A 12,407-nucleotide genomic window follows, 5' to 3' on the forward strand; every position below is an offset into this window, starting at 1 on the left:
TAAACACGTTGTAGAAATTTAAATATCTTTTTAGTGAATTTGAAGTTTTTAATTTATTTATCAATTATTATATTAATAAAAATTTAATATATAATTTGTATATTTAATATAAAATTGAAAGTTATTTTTTTAGTTATTTGTATAAAATTAATCAATGAAGTGTCAAATTAGGAGTAAAAAATAGAATAATAGAAATTTTATCGGGTTTTAGGGTCAATCTATCGGGTTTTCGGGTCTGGCCCTAATGAGTTGCGCGCTAATCGGGTTTTGGTTTTATCGAGCTAGAAATTTCCAGCTCTAACACTATAAATTTAATGGGTTATTCGGACCAGTCCACAGGTTATGCACTATATTGACATCCCTAGTTACGACGGCTCCGTTCTCTAATTAACAATCATAAATATTAGTAATGACCACGTATGATATAGCAAGATAATGAAATTTAAATCATGAAGTTTGAATTGAGAATATTGTTAATTTTAAGATCAGATGTTTATTTGTACATAAATTGTGCATAAATTGGACAATTAAGAAAATTGAAACTTGTAAGATTTAATATTTTAATTTTAAAACGTAGGACAAGAGCCATAATTTGACCTAGCATCATCATTTAAATAACTATTATTATCCTTATATTAAAATATAAATTCGATTTATTTAAAAAATTTGCCAATTTGGCCGAGAGACACGCCTTTGCGTGTGTGCAATAGGCACGTTGCGGTTGGCTGAGACATCATTGTGCACGCTTGTGGCGGCCAAAGTCGGGCATTTGGTTGTATTCGTGGAAATACGGCGGCGTGTACCCCCTCCCCTGCATGTCCATGCCTGTTGTTGTTGTCTAAGAGCATCTTCAATGGAGGCTAGCCGACCATTGCGACCGGCCAGCGCGATTTCGCCTAGAAAATCGGTTAGCTCACGCCGATTCACGCGACCGGCTAGCCTCCACTGCAGCCTCCAAAATCGGCTAGCGACCGGCTAGCGTTTTTTTAGATATTTTAATTAATTATGTAATTTTTTTAGGATGTAGTACTTTTTTTTAATTTAAATAAATTATTGCATTTTCTCGTATCTGTGTCGTAAATTTAATTTCGTATTTTGCGTGATTATAATTTATTGTTTTTTATAATTTTGTTTATTGTGGCTAGTCCTAATGCTAGTCCAGTTTCTTGTCCTAATGATGTGGCAGGAGGAGTTTCTAGTCCTAGATGATATAGCAAGAGGAGTTTTTTGCTGGGCTATTGCTAGCCTATTGCTGGGCTATTGCCATTGGAGATGCTTTGAAGGTTTGGTTCCCAATCAATCACTATGAATGTTATTATCTTCGCATCTGAAAAGTATGAACATTTGTTTACACACGGGTTTTAAAGTATAACTGGTTCCAAATCATTAGTAGTGTAGTGTAATAGTATAAGTTATAAATAAAATTATAAGTATGGGTAATGTATTGTTTAACAATCACTCCCTCCGTCTACGAATAGGAGCCCCGGTTCATTTTTACTATAAATGATAATAAGATCTCATACATCGCTCATTTCACTCGCATTTCATTTAAAACTAATATATACAAGTGAGACCAATATTCCATTGACTTTTTCCACCCACCTTTATTAATGTTTCTTAAAACTCGTGTCGCCAATGAGACTTCTAATGGTGGATGGAGGGAGTATGAAATTTAGAAATTTCATACTCCCCCGTCCCATGTTACTCACACTTTTCATTTTATATCGTAAATTTGGGATTGATTTTTTAGTGTAATTAAATTAGAAGTTTAAGTGTGATGAGACATCACTTAATAAATGAGCTCTTAACTTAATCTAACATAATAATTAAATAGATTAATTATGACTTAAACTATAAATAGTGTAAGGAGTTTGTGACGAGGCGAAAAGCAACAGTGCAAGTAACATGAGACGGAGGCAGAATTTTTCATAGACGAACTAATAAAAAAATACAGTACTTTTTTGGAAAGTAGTAACAAATTTTAATAAATTTATTAGATAATTTGACCAAAGACTTCTAACATTCATGCCACATTGAATGTTAATTGTGCTTAAAACAACTTAAAATGAAATTAGTCAAGGATCTAGATGAATTTCATGTTGGTAAACAATATGATCTTAGTTTTAAATATTGAGACGAATATTCTGCATAAACTCTTATGAGGGTTTTTGTCTTCTGCCTCTTCTTCTAAGAATTTAGAATATCCATTAGTATTTTCTACATTATTTTTCTGTTTTTTCCAAAAAAAAAAAAAACATAAATCCATAAACCTCCATTTAAAACAAATAGTCATTTTTAACAGTATATTCGAACAAAGATGTTACTACTTCTTATTTTTGAAAAAATTAGTAAATTATCATCAATACATTCAATTAATTTTTCTCTTTTTATTTCTAATAATTTAATTATCTTTTCTACTAATAAATATTATGTTATTTTTGTTTTTTCTAGTATAATATACTCACTCAGTCTCGTTACAAGTGATTGGTATGTTAGGTTTGTTATACTGAAAAGCATGTTTCGAGCAAGTTTCGCGCGAATAGAATCTTGCTTTTGTACGTAAAACTCTACAATCCACTTTTAACCTGATTCACTATTATTCGAGCAGTCTCGCATGAATAGAATCACTATTATTATTAAATTGTGTTTGTTTGTGCATTTATAAGATGTTTTGTAAACATTTAAATGTATAAGAAGCAAACAAAGTCTAAGTCTTTTGCTTAGTAGACCGGTTGTGGGCGACGTCCACTTTAAGGTAACACGGTCAGATCTATGCAATGCTTTGCAAAAGAAAAAGAAGAATTTCACAACCTAGATAGGCTTAGACTACCTATCGTGAAAGGTTGCAATGTCAGTCCGCATAGTTCTAAGCCTTACTAAAATAAGATGACATTGGTGTGGTATAGCACTGAACGGATCTAACAGCAAGACGTGTCTTTATGTTATCTACTGAAAGACTAGGTCTTGATAAAATACTATTTCTTAATCTACATATGTTAGCATTGAGCATACGGTATTGATTATGCACTACTTTGACTTATCAAATGGTGCGGGTTTTTCGCAACCCAATAATCCTGATATATTGGGTAGTGGTGATTAATATCTAGCGGTGCTAGGATTGCTATTATGTTGAAACGTGCGCGAGGTGAGTCTCGTTTGATAATGTCCTCAAGAGGAGCTCGAACAAGGTTTCATTATTCGGAAAACTGGTCAGTTGGAGTTTTATTACTCTATGAATAATAAATAAATGTTTCTTGCTAAGTCCACTCTTGGAATTAATAAGATGTTAATTAATTAAGTCCATAGCAGACATTAATTAATTAATTAATGGACATTTATATCTTAAGCGCGGGAAATAAATTATATAAATAACGAAAACCCGGATTACTTATAATTTCGGATTTGGATGGGGAGAGTTCAATATTACTTCTGTAGTGGCTACTCGTAATATTCCAATAAAAGCTTGTATTAAATTGTGGGTTCAATTTAATTAGTAAAAAGCTAATTGGGGGAGCCCATATCCAAAACCTTCCATAGATCCATGTCTGGACCCAAAAAGGAACTTAATATAAATAGGAGAATAAAGGAGACAGAAATCAATCATTATTATTACTCATATTTTTCGTCTCCCTCTACCTAGAGGAGTTCGAATTTCTCTCCTAATTGGAGAAGGATTTTTCTGTCTTGTTTATTCGAGTCCTAGTATTTTGATAAGATCAGCCCACCCTGATATCAAGATACCGTTCGGGAACCAGAGAGAAGATCTGTGGTCTAGTATTGAAGAGCATCATCGAGCGATGGATCACGCGGGTGGTAGCGGTAGCGGTAGTGGTGGGGATCCTGAGGAGTACGAACGGAGGATGAACGAGGCTATGGAGGCCTACATGAACCGCGGGATGGAGCGGTACATGCGTATGGTGGAACAGCAGGCGATACCTCGCCCTCCACGAGTTGTCCACCACCGAGCAGTGATTGATCGGGATCACGTAGCTGCACATCAGCGGCTGTACGAGGACTACTTTGCATAGTACCCGCGGTTTACCGCCAACATGTTCCGGCGGCGTTTCAGAATGCGCATGGAGTTGTTTATGCGCATCGTTAGGGCATTGGAGCGTCAATATATGTGTTTCCGCTTCAGGCACGATGCGGCTGGCAGACCCGGCCACACCCCTATCCAAAAGTGCACGGCGGCAATCAGGCAGTTGGCCTACGGAGGCGCGGCAGACATGTGGGATGAGTACCTCCACATCGGTGAGTCGTCAGCCCTGAAATGTCTGAAGGAGTTCTGTGGGGGCGTGATCAGCATTTTCGGTGAGCAGTACCTTCGAAGATTGTCAGAATTTGATGCAGATGCACGGGGAGAAGCATGGGTTCCCCGGGATGTTAGGCAGCATAGACTGTATGCATTGGGAGTGGAAGAACTGTCCGACTGCCTGGAAGGGGGCCTACACGACCGGCTACAAGTCAAAGAATCCCACGATAATCCTCGAGGCCGTAGCTGATTACCGGCTGTGGATCTGGCATGCGTATTTTGGGGTAGCCGGCTCGAACAACGACCTCAACGTCCTGAACTCGTCTCCCCTCTTCAACGAGAAGTGCCAGGGCGTCGGTCCAGCCGTCTCATTCGTGGCCAACGGCAACCGGCATGATATGGGCTACTACTTGGCGGATGGGATATACCCTCGGTGGCCGGTCTTTGTGAAGACGATCCGACAAACAAGTGATGAAAAGAAGGCCTACTTTGCGCAACGACAGGAGTCGGCGCGCAAGGACGTGGAGCCCGCATTTGGTGTGCTCCAGTGTCGATGGGCGGCAATCAAGGGCCCAACGCGTTTGTGGGATGTCGGATGCGTTTCCGAGATAATATACGCCTGCATTATCCTGCACAACATGATCGTCGAAGACGAAGGCGTACAACTGACTAGTTGGGTCAGTGACGATGAAGCCGGTCCAAGCCACGGAACGGCCACCCCTAGTGTACGACAGGGGGTACCCCTCGATGAAGCCGGCCGACTCAAGGAATTTGCCAGCATGCGCCAAGTGGATGCTCATATTCAACTCCAAAAGGATATAATTGAAGAGTTGTGGGCACGGAGGACTGCACGACGATAGTTTTTTTTCTTTATTATGCATGTACTTTTTTTTTTATCTATGTAACTTTTTCAAATGCAAATAATGAATTTTCCCGTACACGTGTCTAAATTTAATTCCGTATTTTAATCGTAATTTTAATTCCGTAAATGTAGTATAGTTTGAATTGTTTTTATTGCGGCTGGCCTATGGCTGCCCTAAATCTGACGTGGCAGGTGGTTTTTTAGTGTTGCTGACGTGGCAGAGGAGAGAATGGCTGGCCTATGGCTGGCCTAAGCACCATTGCGGATGCTCTAATAATGTCCTTAAGAGCATCCGCAATGGTCGGCTAGCCGATTCGTCGCGCTGGCCGATCGGCTAGCCGAACCATTGCAATCGGCCAGCGCAAAATCGGCGAGCGGATCGGCGTGGGCTCGCCGATCGCTCGTCGCTGGCCGAAACGCTAGCCGATCGGCTAGCCGCCATTTTGGAGGCCAGATCGGCCAGCGCCGATTTTCGATTTTTTTTTTTTTTAAATCATATATAAACGCGATTTTCGTTTCATTTTCATTTGCACCACTTGTTTTAACGAGTTTTCTCTCTCTCTAACTTTCTGTTCAAGAGCATCATCGAGTGATGGATCACAACAACGAGTCCAGTCCGGCGACGAGCGGCTCTCAGACTCCCACAGTACCCGTGGGATCTGGATGGGTGCAGATGGGCCCGGGATTTAATATCCCTTGGAATCAGATGATGGGGATGATGGCTGGTGCGCCGGGGGGGGGGCGATGGGGGGGAAACAGGGGGGTATGCCGGGCGGCGGGCAGGGGAGCGGCGGGCAGTCAGCGCCCGGGTGGGGGGATATGCCCCAGATGCAGCAGCAGATGCTGTTGCAGCAGATGATGGGGATGATGTGGCAGGGGGGGATGCCGCACGGTATGCATCCCGGGATGCCGGGGGGGGGGGGGGGTGCAGGGGTCACCGGGAGGGGACGCGGTATATCGGCCCTCGCTTGATTTTTTGACGGCTTCGTCTCACACGTCGACCCCGGTGGAGACGCAGTTCTCTGGCGATGACCTTCTGTCATTGCATGATATGGGGATCGATCTCGGAGACGATGATACTCCCGTTCGAGCGACGCCGGCCGCGCCGAGGAAGAAGACGAGGGGGAAGGGGAAGGGCAAGGCGGTCGGCGAGTCATCGCAGCCCACTGCCACCTGCCGGAGGAAGTGGACGGAGGATGAGTACGCGGCGGTGGCCAAGGGGTGGTTGGAGGTGTGCGACGATCCACTGGTTGCGAACAACCAGCGGGTCGTCAACATGTGGGCGAAGATCAGGGCTGCCTATAAGAACCACTGCCCGCACGGGAAGGACTTCAGCAACGAGGAGGTCCGGAAGGGGTGGGAGCGCACCAGGGCCGCGGTGGGCCGTTTTGCGAATTTGTACGCCAACGCCCTCCGTCAGCTCAGAAGTGGGCAGACTGAGGACGACGCCCGTAGGATAGCCGCGAGTCAGTTCCCCTTGGAGGGGAAGTATAAGGAGTTCACCTTCTGGGAGTGCTTCTTGTTGCTGAAGGACTCCGAGAAGTTCCGGGCGGGGTGCGACGCTGGGTGGCCGAAGAAGCAGCGACTTAACTATAGCGGCGACTACAGCGGCAGCAGCGGCGGATCCCACGACCTCCCCCCGGATGCTGAGGAGTTTCCATCCCCTCCTTCATTTACTGGTCGCCCCCGCCCGGTTGGACAGAAGCGGGCGCAGCGGGCTGCGAGGGGCGGATCCCCCCTATCGCCCCGCGAGGTCCAGTCATCCGCCCTCCCAGCCGCCCCACTCGAGTACACTCTCCATTCGCGTAACCAAACGCGGGCTCAAATATTACAGGTCTTCCGAGAGTGGAAGAACGCCACTGACCCCACGGAGAAGAGGTTTCTTTACGAGATGCTCGATAGCATGCGTGCTGATTTAGAGATCGCGAGGTCACGGCTGGGGGGTTCCGACGTGGGCTCAGATACCACGTGTGGCGGCAGCGGCGGCGGAGACGGCGGACGCGACGAGGAGGGCGACGGCGACGGCGATGAGGAGTAGAGAGTGGCGGGGCTCGGGTGTTGAAGCCCTTTTTTTAAAAAAAAAATCATGTACTTTTTTTTTAAAATCTTTGTACTTTTTTTTTAATGGAATGGATTATTTTTCCCGTATATGTGTCGTAAATTTAATTCCGTATATCGCAATTTTAATTCCGAAATGTAGTATATTTTGAATTATTTTTATTGCGGCTGGCCTAAATCTGACGTGGCAGGTGGTTTTTTTAGTGTTGCTGACGTGGCAGAGGAGAGAATGGCTGGCCTATTGCTGGCCTATGGCTGGCCTAAGCACCATTGCGGATGCTCTAAGAGCATCCGCAATGGTTAATAGAATCCCCCAGCCTCCTCGTGGTATCTGAGCCTACGTCGGAACCCCCCAGCCTCCTCGTCGCGATCTCTAAATCAGCACGCATGCTCTCGAGCATCTCGAAAAGAATCCTCTTCTCCGTGGGGTCAGTGGCGTTCTTCCACTCTCGGAAGACCTGTAACATCTGAGCCCGCGTTTGGTTACGCGAATGGAGAGTGTACGCGAGTGGGGCGGCTGGGAGGGCGGAGGACTAGACCTCGCGGGGCGATAGGGGGGATCCGCCCCTCGCAGCCCGCTGCGCCCGCTTCTGTCCAACCGGGCGGGGGCGATGAAGGAGGGGATGGAAACTCCTCAGCATCCGGGGGGAGGTCGTGGGATCCGCCGCTGCTGCCGCTGTAGTCGCCGCTATAGTTAAGTCGCTGCTTCTTCGGCCACCCAGCGTCGCACCCCGCCCGGAACTTCTCCGAGTCCTTCAGCAACAAGAAGCACTCCCAGAAGGTGAACTCCTTATACTTCCCCTCCAAGGGGAACTGACTCGCGGCTATCCTACGGGCGTCGTCCTCAGTCTGCCCACTTTTGAGCTGACGGAGGGCGTTGGCGTACAAATTCGTAAAACGGCCCACTGCGGCCCTGGTGCGTTCCCACCCCTTCCGGACCTCCTCGTTGCTGAAGTCCTTCCCGTGCGGGCAGTGCCTCTTATAGGCAGCACTGATCTTCGCCCACATGTTGACGACCCGCTGGTTGTTCGCAACCAGTGGATCGTCGCACACCTCCAACCACCCCTTGGCCACCCCGGCGTACTCATCCTCCGTCCACTTCCTCCGGCCAGGGGCAGCGGGCTGCGATGACTCGCCGACCGCCTTGCCCTTCCCCTTCCCCCTCGTCTTCTTCTTCGGCGCGGCCCGCGTCGCTGGAACGGGAGTATCATCTTCCCCGAGATCGATCCCCATATCGTGCAATGACAGAAGGTCATCGCCAGAGAACTGCGTCTCCACTGGGGTCGACGTGTGAGACGAAGCCGTCAAAAAATCAAGCGAGGGCCGATATACCGCGTCCCCTCCCGGTGACCCCTGCACCCCCCTCCCCCGGCATCCCGGGATACATGCCGTGCAGCATCCCCCCCGGCATCCCCCCCTGCCACATCATCCCCATCATCTGCTGCAACATCATCTGCTGCTGCATCTGGGGCATACCCCCCCACCCGGGCGCTGACTGCCCGCCGCTCCCCTGCCCGCCGCCCGGCATCCCCCCCGGCATACCCCCCTGGTTCCCCCCCATCGCCCCCCCCGGCGCACCAGCCATCATCCCCATCATCTGATTCCAAGGGATGTTAAATCCCGGGCCCATCTGCCCCCATCCAGATCCCACGGATACTGTGGGAGTCTGAGAGCCGCTCGTCGCCGGACTGGACTCGTTGTTGTGATCCATCACTCGATGATGCTCTTGAACAGAAAGTTAGAGAGAGAGAAAACTCGTTAAAACAAGTGGTGCAAATGAAAATGAAACGAAAATCGCGTTTATATATGATTTTTAAAAAAAAAAAAAAAAACAAAAATCGGCGCTGGCCGATCGGGCCTCTGCAATGGCGGCTAGCCGATCGGCCAGCGGATCGGCTAGCGACGAGCGATCGGCCAGCCCACGCCGATGCGCTCGCCGATTTCGCGCTGGCCGATTGCAATGGTTCGGCTAGCCGATCGGCTAGCGCGACGAATCGGCTAGCCGGTCGCTAGCCGACCATTGCGGATGCTCTAAGGTTGAAAAGGGTAAAAAGAAACGGTGGAGAAAGATGAAAAAAATAGGTCTCAAAAGTTTTGTCCATAAGGGCATTAGCAATAAGGGCCCTTCTCCGGAGCCCATCTCAGAGTCTATCTCCATTTTTTTCTGCCACGTCAGCAGACCCATCCCAGAGCCTATCTCCCTGCAATAAAGAGCTCATCCCAGAGCCTATCTCAGAGCCTATCTCATTTCATTTCATTTTTTAAAAATACTTCATTAAAAAAACATACTTCATTAAAAAAAAACATATTTCATTAAAAAACATATTACGGAAAAAAAAATAGATAGATGAAAACAACAAACACACATCAATCATCGGGTTCCGGCTCGTCATCCTCGTCAAGACCCATCTTTCTTCTTCAAAAATTAAAATTAAAATTAATAAAATTAATAGAAAGTAATAAAATTAAAAAAAAATGGAAAATCGGCTCCGACATCAGCCCTGCCTCCGCAATGGAGGCCCATCGCAGGGCCGATGCGGAGCCCTTGGCTATCGGCTGGGTCGATATATCAGCGCGGAGGCGGAGGCGATGGGGAGGGAGAATCGGCCCTCCCTCCGCAATGAAGACCCATGGGAGCCGATTGGGGGGCCAATCCATCGGCTCTTGGAATCGGCCCCCATTGCGAATGCTCTAAGTATACTAGTACTATAATTATTTTCTGAAAGTATCACAAATATGCATCTTAATTATTCAAAACCCTTTTTGTGGAGTATTTGATTTTTTCTTAAATCTCAAGCAAAAACAGTTTATATAATTTACTATGAGATTGAATATTGTACTCCATATAAATTTTCTGGTAAATGAGTTTTTTCATTTTTTGCAAGTCAAATGACTGTTTGAAATGTAATCTCATCTACAATAAATGTGACATTTTTAACAGTGAGTAGCTTTTTCAACTCAATAAATGAATATAATATCTGAAAAAGCAAAGTGGGCCTTCTTCAACCCTAACTCTCATTTCTTCCCCTCTCTCTCTCTCTTCTCTCTCTCTCTGTTTCACAGAGACACATGAAATCACCCGTCACTTCGCACCAAACTTCTTTGTAGCAGCAGATTATGGGGAAATACATGCGGAAGCCCAAATCCACCAGAGACCTCGACGTATCTCACTCTCCCCTCGGCGTCCGTACCCGCGCCAGAACCCTAGCCCTCCAGCGCCTCAATTCCTCCGCCGCCGATTACCTCCAGCTCCGCTCCCGCCGCCTCCAGAAGCCGCCGCTCCTCAAGCAATACCTCCAGGATTCCCCCAAAATTACACCTCCTCCTAAACAGGGCTTCGTTTGTACAGATGGTGAAAACCCCCAAATTGGAGGCTCGACGCCAGAGATTCCGGATTCTCCAATTGAGCCCGCCAAGGGAGTTTCCGAGTGGCTGAGTGGGAGCTCGCGAATTGGGGATTCGGAGATTGAGGCGTCTTTTGGTGAAAATGATTTGGATACGGAATCTCGAGATAGGTATATCCCTCTGCATCCATTCTATGCCATCAAAATTTTTGATTGATTTTTTCTCTGTTAATTTTTTCAAATTTTGGTGTTACTTTTTAGTTCAATTATACTACAGATGTTTTTTTTTTTTGAGAATTGCCTCTGAGCTGACCTAGATTGATTTATTTTTCTAACACGTCTTCCTCTGAAAATGGATTATTGGCCTTCAATTTGCACAGTATTTGAGAGGGCTTTGGCTGTCATCACTCTCAGAAAACATTCCTGATCTACAATTCATTTTTTTTCTTTCCAATTTAACGGCGGTATATATTTTTGGTGTAGGGGATTAAAGGGGGTTTGATGTGTTCTTTGTTTGCCCTCTTTTAGCTAACTGAAGGGCCCTCTTTTATCTAACTGAAGGTGTACTTTTGTATGCTTTTAAGTCTAATCTTTGAGAAGTTGATGGTTTCTGTTGCTGTTTCGCCCTAAATATAATTCATAATGGGCACTGCCATTACTATTCATTTGGCCTCGTTTAATTTGAAACTATAAAGATGGATTCTTTATATCTGATTTTGATAAAATTAACTATACTACGCCACTGTAACATTATACATCTGTTTAATGTTCTGGATGCATTTGCTGTGCAAGGGCTTTCATAAATCCAAACTGTATTTGTTTATCAGTATGTTTCTAGGGTTCTTCTCTCTGTACTGTGAGGTTTGGGCTTCTCTTTCTATTAAAATCATTGCTCTGTTGAGTCTTCTGTATGTGAGATAAAAAACACATGTTAAGAAATGTGTGATATGTATATTTTCTGCAGGTGCACCAGAGAAAGCACCCCTTGTAGTATGATCAGAGCTGCTGACAGTACCACAGCACCCGGGTCTTCAACAAAGCAAAGAAGTCCCAGTGTTTCCAATCAAAGGCCCGAAAATGCACGTATAAATATACCCACAGCTCGCGAGATGGAGGAGTTTTTTTCCCATGCAGAGCAGCCGCAAGAACGCCTCTTCATGGAAAAGTATGTGATTTCTTCCATCTGTTTCTGTAAAGTGTTTCTAACTTGAATCAAGAATCCATTTTTTCAACTGTGCAGGTATAATTTCGACATTGTTAATGATTTGCCCCTCCCAGGCCGTTATGAGTGGGTAAGAGTGATGCCGTGAGCAGAGATTTGATTGTGATATCGGGCGATGGGGTGACTGTAACTTATCATGGTTAGAATCTCATGGAGAAAGAAGTATAATAAATAAGCCACTCCTGCAATCCTTCATTGCTGGGTAACATGTAGGAAACTGTAATCTCAGTGATTGTAGAAATACTAGGGCAGGGTTGGGTCGGGTCGTTGCAGACTAACCCCATTTCTAGAAGTAGAATCCGCACAGAATGTAACATTAGGCTCTGATAAAGTTCCATTCATGTAACTTGCACTCAAAGTTACTTACTTAGGTGCTAACTGTTCATTTTTCTTATCAGCTTTGGTGTTGAGATCACTTGAAAGTTCGTTATCCCCACCTGTCTTAAATGAACCGATGTATGTAGGTGTCATATTAATAAAACGGTGGTTTGCCTATAAATTTTCAAACTTTTGTCAAATCCTGATTTTGCATATCAATTTTAAAACTTGTCTATAAATTATCACACTGTTGATTTGTTCTAATTTTACTACATTGTTAATTGACCCTCCAGTTAATCAAGATTTTGTCCTGTTATAGTTTAATAATTTACTTATGCGGTGCTATTGGTA

At 45.3% G+C, this 12,407-nt stretch overlaps 1 protein-coding gene across 1 annotated transcript; it reads left to right on the forward strand.

The window, feature by feature from the left end:
* The first annotated feature begins 10,165 nt into the window (after window positions 1–10,165).
* LOC125223136 (cyclin-dependent kinase inhibitor 3-like) lies at window positions 10,166–12,153 on the forward strand. Its single transcript, XM_048126140.2, has 3 exons — window positions 10,166–10,687; window positions 11,481–11,681; window positions 11,757–12,153. Exons 1-3 carry the CDS (start codon window positions 10,290–10,292, stop codon window positions 11,824–11,826), a joined length of 669 nt encoding a protein of 222 aa, XP_047982097.1. The 5' UTR covers window positions 10,166–10,289; the 3' UTR covers window positions 11,827–12,153.
* The last annotated feature ends 254 nt before the right edge of the window (window positions 12,154–12,407 follow it).

This window comes from Salvia hispanica, chromosome 1, assembly GCF_029641045.1.
Source record: "Salvia hispanica isolate PSC_SH4W2 chromosome 1, Shi_PSC_v1, whole genome shotgun sequence".
Taxonomy (NCBI): Eukaryota; Viridiplantae; Streptophyta; class Magnoliopsida; order Lamiales; family Lamiaceae; genus Salvia; species Salvia hispanica.